The 24191-nt window shown below is 40.1% G+C and overlaps 1 protein-coding gene across 1 annotated transcript in view; it reads right to left on the bottom strand.

Moving 5' to 3' along the window:
- Nucleotides 1-10155: 10155 nt before the first annotated feature.
- Nucleotides 10156-24191, bottom strand: part of LOC138751700 (G patch domain-containing protein 8) — a 140876-nt gene continuing 126840 nt past the window's right edge. The window contains exons 4-5 of the mRNA XM_069914334.1: nucleotides 18438-18568; nucleotides 10156-14827 (exon numbers count right to left, since the gene is read on the bottom strand). Coding sequence (XP_069770435.1) covers nucleotides 11044-14827; nucleotides 18438-18568 — 3915 coding nt within the window. The 3' untranslated portion in view covers nucleotides 10156-11043. The remainder of the gene's footprint in view (nucleotides 14828-18437; nucleotides 18569-24191) is intronic.

The raw sequence follows: 24191 nt of genomic DNA on the forward strand, positions 1-24191 counted from the left end.
GTGTCCTTCACATGCACTCCTTTTGTTACCTACTACCTTTACTTTCCTCTCTTCTTCATTTAATTTTTTGTTCTGTTCCCTCCATTCCTTCCAATCTAGGTGTCCTTTCTCCGTACTCTCATTCTGATTCCCACCCCTGGGCAGATTAGAGAGAAACTATAGGATTACACAATGTGATTTAATTAGCGGTCATTTCACTGGTGATAGGAATTTGCTATGAAGAATGTAGTAAATAGTTATTTCAGTTTATGGTTATATCCCAGGTCTTGGTCTACAACTATGTAAAGTTAGGGTTTATTCCAGTCCCATCACAGCACCCACGAAGAACAGAAACATAATCTCTGTTCTCTCCATGACTACAAGACTGTGCCTGAGTTGTAACCTACTCTGGACTTCCCAACATTCTGCACAAACGTTGAATTAAACAAAGTGCTGGAAACACCCATCATGCCTGAAGGCATCTGTGAAGGGGAAGAGGGAGAGAGAGTTGACATTTGCTCAGAACTCACCATCAGAACCTCGATCACACTCCTGCTTTGATACTTCCCTTTGCCAGGAGACACCGCAATTCCACAAATTCCCATGGTTCACTCATTTTCCTGACAGAGGGTGCCTCTTCAACTTCCCAACAAAGATGGCCTCTCCTCGTCTCACTGGGCAGAAAGAGGTTGCGTCCCCCATCCTGTTGGACAGGGAGATGTCCCCGACCTCACCTCCCAATTATTCTGCACCTTCTCTCCAAACTCTCTCCGACCAAATTGGATGTTAAAAATCTAATAGTTTGGTGGGAAGGTGAAGATTGCACACATGCCGCTGTTGTCGCAAAATCTTCATGCCACTGGGCCACTGCCACCAGCTCCCAGAAACTGCCACATGCATCACCCCAGCAGTGGTACGACGCTGACTCTGACCCACAGTATTGCAGGATTCACCCAAGAAGGCACAGTAAGTAGAGTCCAGCCGCTTGCCCTTTCCTGAGTAGGCACTGGAGTCTAGGGACTTACCCTCTGGGCCTTTAGGTTTCAGCTTACTCAGTCTAAAGGTTAATTCACCACTGCCCACAACTCACTGATGTCTCTGCCAAACTTTGGTGTTTGCTACTTCCAACCTGAGAAAAAGGTGTTGGCTGTCTACCTTATCTATGCCCCTCATAATTTTGAGGTCCTCTTGTCACCTCTCATCCTTTGCTCCAAGGAGAAGAGTCCTAGCTCTGCACACCTTGCCTTATAAGACATTTTTTTCCCCATTTCAGGAAGCATCCTGATAAATCTCCTCTGTAGCTTCCACATCTTTTCTGCAATGTGGTGACCAGAACTGAACATAATATTCTAAGTGTGGTCTCACCAGAGATGTAGAGAGCTGCAATATTACATCACAATCCCCCAATTAATTAAGACCAGCACTCATAGGCCTTCATAACTATCCTATCAGCTTGCAAGGAAATAAGAGATCTAAGGATTTGGACACCAAGGTCCCTGTTCTTCCACACCGTTAAGTATCCTGCCATTAACCATGCACTCTGCCTTCAAGTTTGACCTTCCAAATACATCACTTCACACTTATCTAGATTAAACTCCATCTGCCACTTTTCTGCCCACACTGTAACCTAAGGCAGTCTTCCACCCTACCCACAACACCTCCAACCTATGTATCATCTGCAAACTTACTGACCCATCCCTCTACTTCTTCGTCCAGGTGGAGATAACCTGTTGGCCTGATAACAAAAGAACCCTTCTCTATGTTCTTTGTTTTTTTTATGACAAATAAGCTTAAACTTAATGAAATGAACCACCTTGCACATCCAACTTAAACTCCAACTGCCGTTCATCAGCCCACTGACTTAATTGATCAAGACCCCATTTGAATCTTGGATAACATTCCTCATTGTCCATAATCGTAAACAATGTCTCCTCCTCACTGAAAATCAAAGCACGGGCACCTCAAGGATGCATCCTTTACCCACTGCTTTACTCAATCTACGCTCATGACTATATGGCATGATGACACCATGGTTGTTGGCAGAATCACAGTGGGCAATAGGGAAGCATAGAGTAGTGGGATAGATTAGTTGGTTGAGTGCTCTCAACGTTAGAAAAGGGAAAGCTGATTGTGAACTTCAGGAGGAATCAGGAGAAGTGTAAACCAGTCCTCATCAAAGGATCAGCAGTGGAAAGCTGAAGATCTGTCCTGGGGCCTCCATGTCAACGCAATCATGAAGAAGGCTCGCCAGTGGCCATACTCTGTGAGGAGTTTGTTGAGGTTTAGGATGTCACCAAAAACTTGCAAATTTTCCAAGTATATTGTGGAGAGCATTCTGATTGTTTGCATTACTATCTGCTATGCATATTCAAATGCCTTTTCTTTGGCTTGGCTTCGCGGACGAAGATTTAAGGAGGGGGTAAATGTCCACGTCAGCTGCAGGCTTGTTGGTGGCTAACAAGTCCGATGCGGGACAGGCAGACACGGTTGCAGCGGTTGCAGGGGAAAATTGGTTGGTTGGGGTTGGGTGTTGGGTTTTTCCTCCTTTGCCTTTTGTCAGTGAGGTTGGCTCTGCGGTCTTCTTCAAAGGAGGTTGCTGCCCGCCGAACTGTGAGGCGCCAAGATGCACGGTTTGAGGCGAGATCAGCCCACTGGCGGTGGTCAATGTGGCAGGCACCAAGAGATTTCTTTAGGCAGTCCTTGTACCTCTTCTTTGGTGCACCTCTGACACGATGGCCAATGGAGAGCTCGCCATATAACACGATCTTGGGAAGGCGATGGTCCTCCATTCTGGAGACGTGACCCACCCAGGACAGGAAAAAAACAACAGAGTGTGGCCAGCAACATTTATGGGCACCTGTTGCACGCCTCTTTTTTAGTGAGTTGTTTGAGGGTTGGAACAGGGTGCAAATAAACTCCTACAGATTTCATAACAGCATTTTTACAGATACACCTGATTCCAAGCCATAAACAGTTAATGGTCTCAATCAAGAACCAGAACAATGGAGTGTTTAGCCAAGGAAAAGACATCTATTCAAAGAGATGTCATCTGATTATTGGGTCCTTTTTTGGTGGGGGGGGGGGCATTGAAACTGAAAACGATATTGATCAAGCAAGTGATCTGAAAGCAGAGTTGAAATGGATATTTCCGCTGTTTCTCTTTGTCAAGGAAATCAGTGAACCACATTGACCATTGTAATGGTTATTTTTGACTGACCCATTTCTGGCTAAAAGAAGCAAGAGAATTGCTTCATTGGATAATGACCATTCTTTTTTTTTACATACAAAAAACTTACTAAAAACTATACCCCTACTAACCCCCCTCCCCTATACAAAAGCCAAATACAAATTTTTGGGTAAATATCAGTTGCTGTGGAGTGTGCCAACCCTTTACATCTTAAAAAAAAAGCACACACAGTATATCCAAATGCATACATTTCAAATATGGAGTCCACACTTTAACAAAAAAAATATTCCGTAGATTATGCTATCTTCTCTAAAGAGACACTATTTTAGTTCATTATGCCATCTTTGTATATTCAATTCAACATCATTCTTCCATGTAACAGCAATACATTTTCTAGCTACGGCTAATGCCAGATGAATAAATGCAATTTGAGATTGATCCAATCATAAACCAGTTGTTAATGTTGCAGTATAACCCATTAAAAAAAGTATTGGATCAAGTGTTAATTTGATCTTGAATAAATCATCCAAAAACTTCATAATTTTTTCCCAAAATGTTTCACTTTTTCGCAAATCCATACTGAGTGTAAGAAAGTACCTATCTGTGTTCCACAATGAAAGCACAAATTTGAAGAACTAAAACCGTATCTTTTCAACTTCTCAGTAGTTAAATACAACTGATGTAAAAGTTATAATTAACTAAACTATATCTCACATTAATTAAGATAATGACCATTCTGAAGTCATTTCATCTGACCCTTGCCTGGGTTTTAGAAACATCGTGAAAGCCACAAGTTTCATTTCTCCTATGCAAGGAAGACTGGGAGTTGTAACAATCATTCATATGAATTTCTCTAGAAGCTACTCGACAAGGATTCATAGGTTAAAGGCAGTCTTATGACTCAGTGACTCACCTATTTCGTAATTACTTCTGAAGAACAGTTGAAAAATTCTGAGTTTTCAACACCATATTTCTAAGCTTGAACTTTGGGAATTGACATTCTAGAATTGTCCCTAAGCCATAATGGTTTAGGTAATATCTTCTTCTTTCTTTGGCTTGGCTTCGCGGACGAAGATTTATGGAGGGGGTAAAAAGTCCACGTCAGCTGCAGGCTCGTTTGTGGCTGACAAGTCCAATGCGGGACAGGCAGACACGGTTGCAGCGGTTGCAGGGGAAAATTGGTTGGTTGGGGTTGGGGGTTGGGTGAAGATCCAGCTGCGCTGGGTGGGTCACGCCTCCAGAATGGAGGACTATCGCCTTCCCAAGATCGTGTTATATGGCGAGCTCTCCACTGGCCACCGTGACAGAGGTGCACCAAAGAAAAGGTAAAAGGACTGCCTAAAGAAATCTCTTGGTGCCTGCCACATTGACCACCACCAGTGGGCTGATAGCGCCTCAAACCGTGCATCTTGGCGCCTCACAGTTCGGCGGGCAGCAACCTCCTTTGAAGAAGACCGCAGAGCCCACCTCACTGACAAAAGGCAAAGGAGGAAAAACCCAACACCCAACCCCAACCAACCAATTTTCCCCTGCAACCGCTGCAACCGTGTCTGCCTGTCCCGCATCGGACTTGTCAGCCACAAACGAGCCTGCAGCTGACGTGGACTTTTTACCCCCTCCATAAATCTTTGTCCGCGAAGCCAAGCCAAGCATACACATAGGTATATTTGCACATAGTTGGGGTTAAGTTTAGATTTAAGATGTTATATTATTAGTAATTATTAATAAAGATATTGTTTTAAAAATAACATTGTCTTTGTAAATTTCTATTGCTGCTGGTCTATGATGTAACAAATCAATCTTCACTCCATCAAGGACATCTACACTACAAGAGGTGGTCTTAAGAAGGCAATGTCTATCCTGAAGTACCCTCACCATTTAGGCTGCACCCTCTTCACACTGCTACCATCAGGAAGGAGGGACAGGAGCCTGAAGACTAGCAGCTAGTGGCACAAGGATAGCTTCTTCTCCACTGCCATCAAATTTCTGAATGGACAAAGAGCCATAGACTCTATCTCATTTTCCTTTCTTTGTGCTCCAATTTTTTCAATTTTTAAATGTAATTTATGGCAATATTTGCATGATAATGCTTCTGCAAAACAATTAGTTTCGTGTCATGTTCATAACAATAAATTCTGATTCTATAGCACAATTTGAATGTAATTTTCCCAGGTGGTTACATTTGTTACATTCTGGGCTAGTCCCATTATCCTGCATTTGATCCACATCCTTCTAAGCCCTTCCTATCCATACACAGTACTTAATCCACGCATAAACCTTTAGAAGGTTACCTCTCAGCCTCCAACTCACCAGCATACAAAAACTCCCAATAACTCAAGCCCTCCAGACCCAGAATCTTTGTGGTGAATGATCTCTGTACCTCTTCCAATTTACTGACGTCTTTCTTATAGCTGGTAACCAGAACTGCACACAGTGTGGTCCCACTGTGAGAGATGAGTAAAACTAATTTGAAAATATGAGAGATGAAGAAAGCTAGTATGGATATATGTGTAATGAATAAAGCCAGTATGAATAGGATAAAGGTAGATAATAGAATGTAGGAAGTAAAGTTAGTCTGAATAAGATAAGAGTCTTCTAGCCTTAGAGAGAGTCAGCAAGTTCCGCATATGTAATTAGTAACCTTAGACAGAATTAGAAAGTTCTGCATATAAAAGTTAGTAAGCCCTGAGGGTTGGGAAGGTGTGAATAAGGACAAAGGCAGGTGAATAAGGACAATGACATGATGGGACACAGGCAGGATACCCCCTGGTCCTCCAAGTTCACAGAAACAGCACGTAAGCAGACAGGATTGCCTAATGCCAAACTTAACCAGGAGACAGAAGAATGTTAGGGGGGGAGGGTACCTCTACACTGAAATGAACTGTATAAAAGTTGGTTGAGCCCCAGTATGTGTGTGTATTCCCAGGGTAAGGGGAAGCACCCAACTTTTCATTGTTGGAAAATAAATATTCTTTGTTCTCAATTTTTGTCTCGAGCAAATTCTGTGAAGGTACTTCTGTTTCTCACACCACCAATGGCTGTCCAGCTGAATCATGAGGTTCCATCCTTTTAACTCAATACCCTCCTTAATGAAGGCGAGTATGCCAAACACTTTTATCGCCAGCGTATCTATCTGAGTCACAACATTGAATGGCCTACTCCTGCTCCTATTTCTCATGTTCATAACCTGTTCTTCTTGTACAGGACCTGCCTGCCCTGAAATTTATTTTCATATACATAACTACAACACACTGATGCAATGACAGACTTACTTGCTGCAGTTTCTCATACAAATAAAACCTGTTAACAACAAGTTATGTAGAATTAACACATATGAAGTGAAAACATTAAAGAAATTAGAAAATAGAAAAGAGGAAATAATTATTCAGCTATCCAAAGGTGTCCTGGGTAAACTTGTACCTCTCACTTTGTTTGTTTTAGATTGGTCACAGTGTTTGAGCTACCGAAAGAAAATAGACACACACTGAAAGCAGTTCAGTTTATAAAAATGTTTATTACAAATTCAAAAGCTGATTTTAAACTACAATACGCAAGCCCTTCCCAATTATACTTATCAACGCCTGGACTGGTCCCAACTGCCGAGGCGAGGCAACGACTGCACACTTGTAGTAGGTTGTCAGGGCGCCGGTAGCAGCTTCTCCATCTCCCCCGACCAGGACTTTGGCTGGACTCTAGAAGTTCTTCTTGCTGAGAGACGTTTCAACGCCTCAGAGAGTCTCTACTTCAGCAGTGGGACCATGGCTTATATTACCCAAAAAATTGTTTACTCATAGCTTATCTCTTTGAATAAATGATTTAATTATCTTCAAGATCTCCTGACAGTCTGCGACCAACAAAAGGCAACTGCATCTCTGGGCCTCATGGTGTAAATTAGATTACGTCTACTGATTCATATGCATCCCTGGGCCCCATGGAGGAATTTAAATGTGTCTACTAATTCATATATGCATCCTGGGCCTCATGGTGGAATTTAGATTATGTCTTCTGATGCAACTGCACCCCTTCTTGCATAAACTGGCCTAAATCCTCCATTACAAAAAGTCTCCTCTTATACCAGCTCTTTAACTATTTTCACAGTACTATCAACCTATTTCTGTCCTCATGAGTATTCTCGAGATTACAACCTTTTGTAGCTATAAACAAGATATCTGCAGATTCTTAAAAAAAAAACTGGAGCAATACACAAAGGGTTGGAGAAACTCAATAGGTCAGGCAACATCCATGGAAAGGTTTGTAACTTCTAGCTAATTCACTAAATTTCCTTTGCAGGATCTCATCCCTCTTCCCGCCTGTGTCATTAGAACCAACATGGATAAGACTATTGGTTTCTCACCCCTCCATTTCAGAATACTCTGGGTCTGCCAAAGACTTTCATAACTCTGGAACCGGGGAGGCAACACACCATCCCAAAGTCTCATTTACAGCCACAGAAACATTTAACTGTGCCCTATTTTGCCAACATCTTCACCCTTTGCACTGCACAAATGATCTGGCTGCTACAGTTTCTTTCCCCTGTGAGGCTATTTTACCCCACCAACAGTATTCAAACATATGTAGATTAGAATTACAACTAAAGTGTCAGATAATTAACATATCAATACTGTCTGACTTGTCTTTACAGAATGCTCTACAGCTTTCTTTTAAGATCCTATTTATTTAACCGGCAGTCTTACAACACAACTAGAAGGTTTAAATTATTGGACAAATATTATTTCTTGAGTGATATCATAGTCTGTTGTTCAATATCATTTGCAATGAATATATTCAAAGATCAGTCAGGATCCTAAGTTTTCCCATATCTTTCATATTACGCTGTCTCTGCTTCTATCTAAAAGATGTTTCACTGAAGGATATTTATCAATATTTATCAATGTAGAATTAATAGAAGAGGTCAGAAGACAGCATAGACACTGCTATTTAAAATGTTAAATTCATTGGATTTCAAACAAGCAGAGTAAAGAAAAAGATCAGGAAAAAAATCTGCATTATTGCAGATCATTGTGCATTATCTATATTTGGTCTATTTACCTATCAGTTAATGTGTTACCATGGCTCGTGGATCATGTAGACGAATACTTAAAGTAGAATGTTGGAACCAAGGGGTTGTAATCATGGAAAATATGCCTATGTACTATTCATTATGTATTCATTAATCCATTACTATGTAACAATTTACTATTTACTTCAATTATACTGTTTAAGGGAAATATTAATGCAATTAAGTAACAGCCACAGTATGTAGAAAAGTTGGCTGATTATAGTATATGTAGAATTTGCTGTCTCCAAATACAAAGAGAGAAAATATTTTCATCCCCAAGGTTACACTGCTAATTGTAAAGCACAAATGGGAGTAACAGGATAGCAGATGGGAGAAGTTAGACAGGATGAGGTTGGAGGAACCATAGGGACAGTGATTTATTCTGAAACAGGCCAGTGACAGGAAGATAAGTGTATTGCAAGGATAAGTGATAAGAGTACCATGACTGAGAATGTCAGAGACAAACAAAATGGATAAACCAATTTAGTAGGAATGATAAGTCATAAGGGTACACGGGAGGTGTTGATTAGAACAGAAAACTATGGCCAGACGAGAACAAAGAAATATTTAGAAATATCTGGAGTATGAATTGACTTCTGATCCAAAACAACAGGATGTTCTGGCCTTGAAAATTAAGACAGGAGGTCTACACCATAGATAATTGCAGAGCAGGAAATTGCTTGAGAGAAATCTTATGCAAGGTGTCTATCAAAGAAAGCCAACTCTTGGTCAAGGTAACAATGCTGATCTATATAAACAGAAGAGACTGGACAGTAGGAGTCAGTCTTGGGGAATAGCTCACCGAGCAGGTGACCTATGAACTAACGACTGAACCAGAGCTCTGTTAAGCTTTATTCTTGTGCTATGTAATAAACTTATTGTGAAACCGAATACCTTCTCCTATCACTTCATTCAACGAACACGCTGGACTCAGACGGCACATAGACCAAATTGAGGGTAGGGTAAAGCCAGAGTCCGACATTTAATTACTCTTTTGTGCAGAACGTTAGGTTTTGTTGTGATAATAATTTTATTCTCTTATGTTTCAATCTATGAGCACCATTTGTCAATAGCAATATCCATTTGTTGTTGGGGTCATAAAGCTTGACAACAGAGAAACAGATCCTTTGGTCCATCTTGTCCATGCAAGTTACATCCTTAAGCAAATCCCATTTTCCCGCATTTGGCCCACATCATTCTAAATATTTCCTATCCATTCACCTGTCCATTAAACATTGTAATTGCATCCACCTCTACCACGTCCTCTGGCAGCTCTATCCACAAATCAATGTATAAATCTCTGCAACAGATCAATAAAATGATTTTAATAATAATGGATATTTCTCCTGGATGAGAAAATATCCTAATTTGTCTCTCCATGATATGACCTTTTCCTGTAAGTTATATTGAACCATTTACCATGGAAGAGGTTGCCTCCTGATTGGGATGATTAATTGGTACCAAATGTGAACAGGGTTCCTGGGTTCTACTTGACTTAATCTTTTGTAATACTACTTCAGTGAATGTATACACCTGTGCTTCAATACTCTACTCTGCAGGCAAGGTCCATTAAACTACCCTTTATCCTTTCTCATAATATAGGCTTGAAGCGGCTCTGCTAACCTATGATTTACTCAATAGTTACTTTATAAAAGCACTTACAATAATGTCCAGTCATTGATCTATGATTATGCTTTATAGTGCATGCAGCCTTTTCATATTATTTATTTCAGATTTTCCTTAACATAGAAGGAAGCTATTTGACCTATCAGTCAATGCCAGCTTAAATAATTCAAGGTTTATTTCTGTTGAAAATAAAATCTCCATCTTTTATCTGGTACAAAATATATAAGTTCATATCATAAGCAAAAATGATCAGAATTGCACAGGTATAAGTAAAGATTTCAAGTCTTTCATCAGTTCTGCCACAATTTATTTCAATTTCTGCCATAGAACAATAATTATTCTTCAGGATAGTGTATTATACAGACACTTGTATATAAATTCTAACAAATTTCAAGACAAATATACATTACATTGAATAAAAAGATAATATTCCTTGTTGGGAGCATATAGTACAGAATTTTACTTCTAAAGTACAGTGATTTACTTATTGGCTTTATTTACATCAGGAATAATGTTATATACATTATTATTCATTGTTACAACCAATTTTATTATGGAAAAATATTATTGCATTATACAGTACAATAATTCCATTTTACATGGAAATCCCCTAAACAATAGCATTGGATACAGATCATCCAGTGCAATTCTATTCACTTACACTGCACTCTGCATTTATTTTACACCAAATACAAATGCTTTAAGGAATTCCTTTTTTCAGGTTAACCTGGAGTCTAAAGAACTATTAACAGCATAATTACAATGTGATACATTCAAGTTAACTGAAAGATAGTAAATCTACAAAACAGCTGAATATATGATAAAAATACAGATTTTAAAATCCAAAGGCTTGAAGAATTTAAAATAAAGAAAATGGATTACTGATTCCAGTGTTCTCAAAAAAAAATGCTCTATCCTAAGGGCAAATTTGAAGAGAACAGCTGGAAAACACCATGACTCTTGGACTTAATTATTGTTAGTACAGAGGCAGATGGAATCTATGACATAGAAATCTATTCTAATGCACAGGGCATTCAGTCTCATCTAATTCATAGAAAGGCAAGAACCCACATAGGATGCTTAGATTATAAAGATCATCAAAAAATGCTGAAATCAAGACAGTTATAGCAGTTCAATGCGCACAAGCTTGTCACCACGAAGAAACACCTTAACAGTTAGACAGGTGTTTGTCTCAAGTGCTCGGACCTGAGCGATGTTGCAGGTTGTGCCCTGGGAACAGCGGATGAAGCAAAGGGTGGAGATGGATAGCTGAGGCAGCAGCTGCAGCTGGATGAGGGGCAAACAATGTTGGGCAGAGTGTGGTGTGTGGCAGCGGGTGAAAAGCCAGGTGGGCCGGGTGTATGGCGGCCGCAGGGAAGAAGTGCAATGGATGGCCAGCCAGGAAGGCAGCCGGGTGTGTGGGAATAATCGCCTGAGCGATCGGAGAGAAAGAGAATGGCACAAGGTGCGGCTGGCTGATATGGTGGAGCTGAGCCATTGCTTGGTGGTGGGCATTAGGGTGGATAGAGGCTGTGAGTGAGGCAGCAGCATGGTGCTGCAGCAAGGTGTGGTGAACGGTGGTGACGGAAGAAGCAGCAGAAGTGGAAGGCTGCTGAAGAGAAACTGGTTGAAATGCTGGCACCGGAGTGAAAGTAACTGCTGCTGCTCCAGATGGCGGGAAAGTCTTCACTTGTTTCGCCCATTGCTGCTGCTCAATATGCTGCTGTGCCTGCAACTGTAGTTTGCTATACTTTTCCATTTCTTCAGGTAAGAAGATCAGAGGTTGACTTGCCAGAGGGGATGAGATTGATTTGGAGCCCTCCTTGAATTGAGGGTCCACTTCATCCACACTCTGCGAATTAGTGCTGCAATAATCAAACATAATTTCTCCCATTGGAACGGAATTTGTATCACTAGAATTATAAAATGTCATCTGGGAATTTTTCTCTTTGACTGTTGATGACCCATCAGTAAAAACATCTGCAGTGGAAGAAACAACATTGGACATTTCTTCAGGAACAGGAGTAACCTTTTCTTCACCAGCCTGGACTTGGTATATTGTAAGGCCAATCTTTTCTTCCTCAGCATTTTCTATTGCACGACACATTGAATTTTGTCCAATATCTATCTTAATCTCGTGCAGCTCCTTGAACTGAAGGCTTTCTTCACAGGGGCCAGTAGACTGAGTTCCTTTCTCATTCCATTCCAAGTGCACGGGCTCATCCCCTTTGCTAATACCATCTGTTTTTGCACCTATTTTTTGTGTTGCAGTTAACTTCCCAATTAAAGACCATAACGTCACATGATCCATTGAGGGAGAAAGTCCGGGGTCAAAGTAACCTTGCGGAGAATCCTTCAATTTCAGGCCCACTGCACTCGATGCTGATTCTGTGGTGATTATATTCTCGTTGTTCTCCTGACATTGCCCGTTTTCCAAAATGTGCTTGGCCACGCATGACTCTTTCTTGTCTTGAATAAGTTTCTTCAATGGGAGAATGGAACATCTGGCACTCATGTTTCTCTGGAATAAACCAGGGGAGATGGGGTTGTAATTCTGCATTATATCTTCATTCTTTATTGTACCATGGTGCTTTCCCGAACCTATTTTTACTTCATGACCATCACTGCTGCAAAGTGATGACTTTATATGATAAACTCTGCCTTTTGAGGAAGACCTGTGCCTTGACAGTTTCTCACCTGATATTTCTTGCCTGCAGTTTTCAGTATTTCTGGAGCATGACCTTCTCAAGCTGGAACCTCTACTGCATTCTTGTCTGGTCCTACTATGCCTTGATCTGCTCCTGTATCTACTTCTCCTCCTACTATGTTGCTCTCTACTCCCAGACTTCCTGCTCCAGCTGTGTAAACGGGTCATGCGGGTCCTAGTTTGTGCGCTGCCTTGATTTCTGTGGTGACTGCTGCTTCTTTTCCTAGGGCAATAGTCGTCATTGGAAGATAACGAGGAACTTGATGAATAGTTGTGTTTTTTCTTTCTATGTCTGGAATGACACTTGTAATGCGACCTCCGATGTCTTTTTGAACAATACCGAGACCGGCTTCTGGTGCTGTAATCAGAATGATTTCTGCTTCGGCGACTAGTTCGACTGTGGTCACTTGAAGTAACAGAAGATGACCTGAATGATGAGCCTTGCGAAGATGAATAGCTTCTGGATTTTCGACAAGCATTTCTCTCACTTCGGGGATTATCTCCATAACTGCAGTGAGAAAATGACTTTCGACATGTACTGTGGTGCTCCTCAGTGCTGTCACTATCACCAGTACTGGAGTTCAGACTGTCACGTCTGGATTTGTGTCCCTTTCGATCTTCACACACTCCTTGGGAAATACTCAAAGGACTACAACTTGACATTTTCTGCTTTTTGTTGGTTAAATCAAGAGGAGAAACTGATTTCTTATTAACGAAGCTACTGCTGAGTTGTTCCTCACCGCCACTGGAATGCATGCTGTCGAAAGATCGCTTTGGAATGAGTTTAGAATTCCTTCCTTCTTTTGAACTTCCTTCAGTGCCCTGTGATCCTTGCTCTGTGGTATTCCATGTATATTCATCCTCCATTCTCTGGTTATGTTTTTTCTTTCTCTTCCTCACATAACCAGTACATGATTTCTGCTTTAACCTTTTGCTGGATCTGTTGCGATTTTTTATGGTCCTTGATTCGCGCGACGCTCCTGATTTTCCCACATTGGCATCTTTCTCTTTTTCTCTGCTTCCATTTTCCTCTGTAGTTGTCCCTGATCCATTATCTCCTTCAATGGTAATGGCTACATTGTGTTGGCAGTTCTTAATGTTTTTCTGGTCTGTTGTGCCACTCTCTCTGTTTTTATATCTTGACAATTTAAAATCAAAGTACAAAGGATTGCAGCTGTATGACAGAGATGGTTCTGTCTGCGTGAAGAATAGAAGCTCAGACGGCCACTGAAGTCTAATTGATTCATCTCTGCTTAGTACTGGAAGAAAGGGTTCATTTAGGAGATGTGATCGGTTTGGTGGTTCCACCCTGCTCAACTTGCCTTTAGCAGGTGATTTGGACTCGGTCTGTTTTTCAATCGATCCCAATGGTTCGTCACCTTTCATCTTGCATCCATCTGGATCCAGTGTTTCCTCATCCGCTGGTGTGGTCGTCAACAGATGAGCAGGAAAGTCTAATTGTGTTGCTGCCATTTTCTTGCCATCCGCGAACTCTGGCTTTTCGTTTCCAATTTCCAGGATGATGGGACATTTCACAACAGAGCCATCAGGCTGAGAATCATGAACATTCACATTAGGAGCTACCACTTTACCCATGTCTGGCTTCTCTGGTGATTTCCTGAGAAACAAAAATGGAAAATTTGTCTTGGTTTTGCATTGTGCAGGACTGTAGCAATAATATTCTTTCTCTGCTTCATCCCTGTTTTCCTTCAACATGAGAGCCTTCAGCTTCTTGACCCTTGCAAAGGGATTGCTTCCAATGTCACTGACAGTCCGAGGCTGCTTGCTTTGCTCATTATGTTCAGTGTCTCTTGTGCCACTGATCCCTGCACCTAGCTCTGTGATCTCTGCTTCAGCTATTGTTTTCACTTTATGGCTCTGTGCCTCTTGACTACATTGCTTCTCTTCAACGGTGTCATTGAAAACTGAGGCAGATGACTCCAACTTCAATGGAGCTTTTTTGGAAAAAGAGAAGGATACACTGCCTTTCTGAATGGGGATACACGGGCTGTTCTTCTTTGTGAAGAGACTAAACTGCCCTTGCATCTGTGATGTGGGGTCCCCATGGACGTACTGATTACCACATGGCGAACATTGCAGGCTATTTCCCCGAGTTCTTTTCAGTACCTCTTCTTTTATGGATAAGGCTTGAGTATTACTCTTCCTTCCATTACTTCTGACTTTGGCAATGGATCCACTAGCAGCTGCTTTTACATGATTGCCAATGGCTACTGTCGCTGGTTTGAACATAGGACCACTTCCTGGAGCACTGTATGAAAAACCAAAAAAAAATATAATGAGTACCTCACGATGACAAGTGAGATCAAGATGAAAATGAAACCTTCTTTTACCTGTTTAAATGGCTATTTAAATACTACTTGTGATTCAATACTTTGTGTATTCTGGTCATCAATAGTCATTTCACTTGATGAGTTTTGCTTCATCTTGATGATGGTGCAAAGCAAAATGCTCATTGGGTATAGATAGTGAACTTCTGCATCAAACAAAGCTGGTTTGGTATATGATTGCATCTTAAGAATAACCAAGAGGTGACAGAAATTCTGACCAAAATCTGCACAGAATGAAACGGAAACTTTTATTGCTCCAAGTTTTCATGCCAAGTTTGTAGGGCTCAATGACTGAGCTTTACTTTAGAACATAACATGGAACATAAAACTGTACAGCAGGAACAGGCCCTTCAGCCCACATGTCTGTGCCAAACATGATGGCCAAATCAAACTAAAAATCTGCTCTTTGCAGATATCCTTTCATCCCCTACATATTCATGTCTCTATCCAGAAGCCTCATAAATGCCACAATTGTATCTGCTTCCACCATTTCTCCAGACACCCATCACTCTGTTAAATATCACATTTCCCTTGAACTCCCCTCCCCACCATTCCGCCTCCAACCCAGTCATAATAATGTTGCTTTAACTACCTTCAATGGTGAAGGAATTGTCAACCTCAGGAACATTAAAAAAAACTCGGAGGAGGAGTTGCCTCAAACCTGCCCCACTATTCAATATGATTTTGTTCAAGGCTAATTTCTCCCAGTCTCAACTCATCTTCTCCACAGCTCTCCACAGCCCTGAGTTCCCTGATCTCTCAAAAATGTAACGCCGTTTACTTTAACTACCGCCACCAATGTACTCTACCATGCCTCCTTAGAATTTTATCTGTTTCAAAATGATTGTCCCTCATTCAAATTTCACCTTCCACTAGAAGTTTATGTGACGTTATGAGGCTTGCATCCAGGAGCATTCCACTGATTAACAATTTCCCAATGAAATGACTGTAACTTGGTTTGATTACTGTTGTTTCATTGTAGGGAATTCTGCACATTACCCAGTATGCATAAAGGAATCAAGCAAAAAAATCTGTCTACATCTACCACACTCCATGTAATATATGTCAATTGGAAAAACAAGCTCACAGAACTGAGAAAAGAGAAACACAAAAACTGCAAATGTTGATATGAGGAGCTGACTCAGCAGGCCTTGGAGATTGAGGAGAAGAGGGGCCTGGAAGGATTCCTCGAGTTACTTCAGCTTCTCGCTGTTAGCTCACCAAACTGAAATTACACTCAAGTAATAGAAATCAACTAATCAGATCGTTGCTGCATGACCCGAGGAGAGCAGGGAGAGGTCACAGTGCTCCGGCAGGGTACAACCGCCCAGTCCAACTGTTGTCAGCTCTGTTCAGGGCTTAAATGGACTGTCAATAGAGCCGATGGTGGCTTTATTTTAAAGTTCTGTGACTGCAGTGTCTGCGCCCAGGATGGGGACACCTATGATGTGCAGCAGCCATGAGGGGTTGGAGTCTCCAGGTAAGCAGGCCCATTGTACCAGAAAACTGGGAGAACAACCTCTGTTGGAGAATGAGAAGCAAAAGAGATGACCCACAGGATGATGACCACGGCAATGGACCAGTGAGGTGTTCTGCGGTCGAAGAAACGCACAGGCAGCAGGAATTTGGTGACACGAGGTGAGGAACCCACGCAGGCTGTGGGCTGCTGGCGATTGTAATCAAATGCTTTACACCGGGCTGCGGCCTGACGGAGAACTCAAGAACTAGCTGAAGGGGTACTAGGTATTGGATCTGGGATGCGAAAGGGTGCCGAGGACACTAAAGGGTTTCCGATCACGTCAAAGTTTCTGATCTGACCTTGCCCATTAATTGCTCCATTTGGTTTTTCTCAAGAAGAGGAAACTTTATTGATGACAGCTCAAAAGTGAATTTTACCTTTTACCTCTGAATAGCAAGACGTGTAATTTTGTTGACATGGAAAGACAACACCCTCCACCAACTCATACTCAAAGGTTACAAGATATTATGTCCTACCCTAGACTGGGGTAGGACTGATTAACAATGCAAATTCTAATTTCTATAAAACATGAGGTCCATTTGTGGATTATGTTCATAATCTAAAGAGCTAAGGTGTTGGGATGCTCCAGTGATGTGCTATCTGGCCTCTGGCTGTCGTCACTTGATTCCCATGTATATTTTTCTTATCTCAGTTAATCTTGTATGGAGTAGGGGTTTAATTAAGGGGGTTGTTTTATTTTTGCTTTTTTTTCTCTTTCTTTTCAATTCATTGATAGAGAATTGTAAACATTGATTGTAATATAACAATTGAATATATATTTCTTTTTTGATTTAAGAAAAGAAAAAATTGGTTATGGTTTACAATTAAGGATGTAATGCAAAATGGAAACGGTCATTTCATTTATGTAACGGTTGGTATAATTTACTGTTTTGTATACAATTTTTTCATTTTAACCAACGAAATATTTTAAAAAGGAGGTTCTGAGCTGGAGCTCGGGCTGTTGATGGTTTGGATTGGTCTCTGGGCGGACGCGGGGGTGCGGAAGTGCGGGAGGTGAATCCACAGACACTCGGTGACTCTGGGGGCGACTCTCTTTTGCTTCTCTTCTCTTGACTGTAAGAAGTACCTTAGGCAACTTTGGCTGATGGTAAATTTGTCTGTCTTGCGGCAGGTGAAAATAAATTCTGTGTAATGTGCACTGTCTTTATTACATGACAATAAATTGAATCTTGAATAACTGCTGTAAGAACTTTTCACTTTTTACTGTTGTGAAAAAAACTAATCAAATGCATAATTGTTGGCTTTTATGTGTCTTATCTTTGGAATATAAAGGTTGCACCTTATGGCACAGGGTAGTGCGCGTCGAAAGAACCAAAGACTTGTTGATCCAAACCAAGGCTTTTATTAACTAAAAGACTGGAGCATATCACAAGTAGGTCGACCAGTCCAGAATGACCTGGTCTGGCTAGGTGCAATCCTTTAAGACCTGCCAGTAGGTGTGGCTACACTCTCAGCCAATCACAGTCATCCTACACTACCATCTGTACATATGTACATAGACACATTGGTGATAGAATCTGTCCTATCACACACAGTTACCATTTTTTTATTATCATAAAAGCAAGTAAGAGTGCAGGAAAATTAAATGCACCATCTATATTTGCTCAAAGTCAATGCTATGTAAATTCCTTTCTGCTGTAATTATCACTCAGATATTCTTATATTGGTTTTATTACCAACATCCTGGAGGCTGATATTAACTCGTATTTCACCCATCACCTTTAAAGTGTTGATCTAATACTTGTCTGGTCATGATTGCTGACCTGCTCACAAACCCTTTGCTGAATCATGTGTTTTGCACTACCTCCAAAGACCTGCACCATTGACTTGATCTCACTTGAGATCACTTTTTTTCAATTATTAAAATGTGGCATTTAGCAGTTATTTTTATGATAGAATTGCTAAAACAATCTTTATATATGTCGCAGGGATTTTGAAATTTGGAAAATTAAATATCTCTCACAATAAAGATTCATAGTTCAAACACTGACCATTCTGACTGTTTCTGCAGCTCAGCAAGTTGGTGTAGACGTTTGAGGGCCTTTTCCTGTTTCTTCTCATCTTTTCTTGATCTTGATGCTACATTTCGAGCAAATTCTCTTTGTTTTAGCTCTTTCAATCTCTGTTACAAAAATGCAGAAGAGTCAATAATCACTCAGTGTCTGTAAAACTATTCATTCAGGCCCCCCCCCCCCCCATATGTCTGAACAGCATCAATAAGCAATAAGCAAAGACGAGAATAATTTGTTCTCGCATTGAAAGTTGCACACGCTAAAAAAAGTACGATGATATAAGAAAGTCAATGTTAAGGTTTCTGATACGCACAGGTTATTAAATCAAAGCAAATCTACCTTTACAGCTTGTTTTGTTGAAAATGCAACTGAAGATGGTATAAGTGATGATTAAAACTAAATATCTATACATTTATTTGGAGTGCAGTGGTATCCCATTTCAACTTGGTGCCACATGATCAATAGCGCGGAGCCAGGATAAATAAAGCAGGCAGATCTATGGAACAGAGTTAAACCAGAAAGTCTGCGGACTCTGGGGTTGAGTTCAATACACAAATGTGCTAGAGAAATTGAGCAGATCCTGCAACATCCATAGGAAACAAAATGTAACCAATGTTTTGGGTCTGGGCCCTTTGTCGCGTATAAGTGAAAAACAGTCAGACCCCTGAATAAAATAAAAGTGGGGTGAGTGAAGGAAAAGAGGAGAGGAGGAAGGAAGGGGAAGTTCCATCTTAGCAGTCTCGAACCAGACACCATTACATCAATTTCTCCAATTTTTGTTAATCTTCCTCCCATGTCTCTCCCTTTCCCTAGCCCTCTGTCTTCTTTCCTCCTGCTCTCCGCTTCCTTCCCATCTGTAACCACAGAGACTAGACTGAGGGAATGATTGGGTTTAATATACAGAAGAACCTTGCTGGCCCGGATCCAGGTATAGGAATGGAGGGAAGGGAGAGGTGGCTTGACCTTTATGGGCCAGGGCCATGGGGAGGAGTCAAGAGTCATCAGTGGGCGGGCCAGCTCCATATATACAGTAGTGGACAATAACTATATACAATGGAGGAAACTGAAGTGCCAGTTGATGAAGTAGACAAAGACGATGTGATCAAACAATAATCATGGCTTTTATTAGCAGAAACTCATGGTACAATAATGAAAGACATTAGGTGCATATATAGTTATATCCAAGGGGAGTGTCCTTAACTGTAGAGATAATGCACAGCCAATGTTAGTACATCAAGGCTCGCCAGAGGGGAGACAGGAAGCTTGGCAGACATTCACCACAGAAACATATCACCATACCTTCCTTCTCCAAACAGAGAGCTACCCTGTGCCCACTCTCCCTATCACCTCAGCTTTTTATCTTCTACCCTCCCACCTATTATCTCTTACCTGTAAGCCTGTGCTCCTCTCCTCACCACTCCCTCACCCCTTTAGTCAAGTGCTTAACTGTTTTTGCTTATAGCTAATGAGGAGTCCAGGCCCAAAACATTGGTTACCCTTTAGTTTCCCTAGATGCTGTATGATTTGCTGAGTTTCTCCAGCACATTTGTGCATCGCACAGAAGGCTGGCACAGTACACTATCGTCTTTGTCCTAATCATGTGGTAAAAGATTTGACTTCATCTGTCAAATCTGAAAAATGGTGGAGCAATTTGCTGCCAAGTTTTATTCTCCATGTCACATGCTGTATTTCAGCTGCCACTGCCCCTTGTTCATCTGCAAACATATTCGTTCAAAAGACAAAATAAAAACCTGAATTTTTACCTGCCAAGTCAAGAATGCAATTCTTTTGTGGCACTGCAGAAAGCAAGCACTGAAAAGCACATGGCATTTCACTGCTTACAGCCTACATGACTTCCAATAAGGCAAAAAAAAACCCCACGAAAAGCAGAATACCAAACTGCTAGAGCAAGTTGACACTAATGATACACGCACCAGAGAAATGATAACCAGAAAGTAGTGCAGCTATTTCGATTAATATAAAGAAATTTACTCTGCGACTGTGCAGAGCGATATTTTGCTTTCAGCACATAAGCTGAAAACATCACGCTGCAAAACAGTGAGGAAACAAAGGGACACACAGAAAATATTAGAAGGAAGACAAATTATGTTTCTACCCAGGATTTTAAAATCAATGCATGTACATGACAAAACACTCATCTTTTTAGTGTTTATTAATACTATTCATGATAACACTGCAGAATGGGAGCTGAATAATTGATTGCCATAATCCCCTTCAAGGAATTTATAAGGAAATTCTCCCATTTACAAGCCTTGACAACAAAACCTTAGCATGGCCAATCACCAAAAAATATCCTTTGCAATACCAAATATCTCTTCTTTTGACCAAATTAATCAGTTTACTATACTTATCCTATCAAAAAGATTAGCAAATACCAAGAATCAGTGCTAAGTAATTAAATAATTCCTTCTTTTCCATAGTGCTATAAACAGAAGTCATGTCCTCAAAGCAGCAGAGATAATGTAGATTGTGGAAAGTCACCATTTTCTGCACAGCAAGTTGGAGAGAATTATGTAGCATGTAAATTTTATATTTTTACAGTACGGTTACAAGCCCTTCTGGATCATGAGCCCATGCTGCCCAAAGATGCTAATCACCTTTCAAACTCCATACATTTTTGGAGGCTGGGAGGAAACGGAGAAAACCCACACAGTCAAGGGAAGAAAGTACAAAGTCCTTACCAACAGTGCTGGATTCATTCCTGGGTCGCTGAAGCTGTAATAGTGTGATGCTAACCACATACCTGCTAATCATGAATAGTTGAAACAATTTGAAAGATGTTGGTTGTGGGATTTGTCAGTCTCTTCCTCACACTAGCAAACCTGTAGCCCAGCATCAAGTTGGAAAAACAACAGGATCATTGAAATTGTGTTTTATTCAACTTGAACAGATCTGCTGCTTTGGAACCCCTTGGCTATTGCTCGAGAGAAGCTGCCAGAATAGGGGCTTGAATGAGCAAGGTCCTGCAGGAAGGTTGGCTTGTGCCGAGGATGGAAGCAGGGTGTGGTTTGCATGAAGCATCCAAAAAGTGTCCAGGGAGTCCAGACATCTCAATGCAGAATTTGTTTTAGCACACTGGACATCATTCTGAAGTCAAATGCCTAGCTACAGATGCACTCTCTAATTATGCACCTATTTTCTTCCTTACCAATACCAGAGCTTTACAGTACAACCAGCAATCTATAGTAAACAGTCACAACTAGAAGTGAATGGTGCTTCATTGTTGCATGCTGGGCAGCATTTTAACTGACTCTAGGATCCTCAAACACATTTCAAAGTTTACAGTGTGTGACAGTTTGATGTACAGGGCTGAAAATGCAGAAACCCAAGAGAGGTGGTTCACTAATTTATCAAAATGTACCAATAAAAGTAGATTATGTCTGTTAACTGCCCAATAATAAAATCTAAGATTTGGAAATGATAATCCCACTATTCCTTTTAGTCTTTTGAAGATTAGCTTTATTTATGTAAGGTTGTTTACCTTTCCATATATACGAGGAAATAATTGAAAAAGGTATAATATTTAGGTAAAGTGTACATTTTAATCGAATTGATGTGTCCAATCATTGGAATAGATAAAGGTGACCATCCCAATAGCACTTCTTTAGTCTGATTAAATAATACCAAAAAGTTTTCTTTTAATAGATATTTATGAATTGAATTTCTCTAATAAGTCATCTATGGTGGCTACCTTAGGTTCCTTTTTTACCCCCCTCCTCTTCTAAATTGGCACATAATCTGATAAAGAGAAATAGGTTGTGAATGTGGACACAATTTAGGAATTTTTTCGGCCATAATAGTTTTTCTCTTGCCAGTCCAATTATAGAAAACCATCTTTTTCAATCATCTTTGTTAGATGCAAGTTTTAAGGAATGGTTTATATTAGGCATCAAAAGAAATAAAGATCTTTTTATATGTAAGAATTATGCTTCTTTTGAACAATTGAAAGCCAAATTTAAATGTCCCAAGGTACTTATTTTATATATTTACAAGTTAGGCATTTTGTTCAGTCTAAGTTTGCTGAGTTTCCTCAAATCTCAGAAAAATTATTGATATACTTTTTGATCTGCTGTTCTCCCATGCCCTCTTATTGCTTTGTTTGGTTTTTGGGTTTAGCTTCAACCCATGAGAACATTTTAGCTTTTACCTAGTTGATAGCTAGAAGAGCAATTTTAATGAAATTGAAGGATGATTGTCCACCCACTCATGCCCAGTGTTTATTTGATGCTATGTCCTGTTTAAGCTCAGAGAAAATTAGATACAACATTAAATATATCAAATTTCAATTTGACAAGATATGGGGTCCATTCATAGATTTCTATATCATAATTGGAAGATCTAAGAAGTTTGGATGCTCTGGAGACTCTCTGTCTTGTGTCTGAAGTTCGCTATTTGATCCAGATCTTTAAAATTTTACAAGTTAACTTTGTTTAGATGGAGAGGTTAATTAAACAGGATTTTTGTTTTCTTTTCTTTTTTTCTTTTTTTTTAGATTAATTAGTTAAGTATGGTTTAATATGGAAGTCATGGATAATATAATTAATTAGGATAGAATGCACCCTTTGTCCATACAAAAGGATGGTCCAATTTAGTCTTATCTATTTTCTATCCAGTTCTACATTGGGATACGTTATGAGAAAGGGATAAATTGTTAACTACCATATTGATAGAATTTGATGTATTAAAGAAATAAGATAATTAAACAATGATGGATAGGTTTTTGATTTACATTAAATGTTTAATTTTTGATGTGTACACAATATGACTTGTTTTTTGTTAGATTAGATGATTTTGTATGTAGGATTTGTAATAACTCAATAAAAAATTTTTAAAAGAAAGTGCAGAAACCAACTAATTGTGCAACTGCATCATTCTCAGTATGAAATCATCCCAGCTGGGGGACTCATACAAGCCCTCTGAGTAGTGCAGACCTTCCCTCCAGAGATCCCTTTGCCTTGGTGCCACACTACAACCTACCTGTATTTGGAAAGAAAAACAGTGAGGTGTTAGAAATGTGAAATATAAACAGAACATTGTAAATGGGATGCAATGGAATCTAATGTTCGCTTCTGTATACAGAGACTAGGTAATTTTCTGTCAGACACTTGAATTGGTGACAAAAGCACTTCAAATAAATTGAATGTCGCCAACAAAAGAGGCCATGGCTGGACAAGTGGTCACTTGATGATTGTCAGAAATAAAACTTCTCACACATGAGTCTCTTTAAAACTGATGACACGACAAGCTTTATTTACAAGTCTGCAGAGTTGGACTCAACTGGTTTCTCACCAGTTAAGCCCCGATACATACAGTGCATTGATTTTTATACCCTTATGGTTTGCCCTTCCCCTTCTTATTAATACTGTTTTAATTGGTTAGTATTGCAAAAGCATTCTAAGTATAACTGCATTTTTAATTATCACGTTCGTTACGTACGCTGTGAACTCTACATACACTAAATTCTGTTTCTCACCCTTCTTATCAATCTTTTGTCTCCTGCATGTCTCTCACTATGACCATGAAAAGATAGGTTTAAAAAAACATATTCAGCAGAACCTTTTGTCCTTGGCTGCTAGTAAGCTCCCTGCCCGTTCTGGCTTCCCTGTTTATGATTAATCATCACATTTTAACTTAAGTCATTTTAACCTAAATTTTCTATATAACAATGATGAACTTCAGATATTAGTGTAACATAATCTAAGTTCCAAAATG

The sequence above is a fragment of the Narcine bancroftii genome, chromosome 1 (genome assembly GCF_036971445.1).
Source record: "Narcine bancroftii isolate sNarBan1 chromosome 1, sNarBan1.hap1, whole genome shotgun sequence".
NCBI lineage: Eukaryota > Metazoa > Chordata > Chondrichthyes > Torpediniformes > Narcinidae > Narcine > Narcine bancroftii.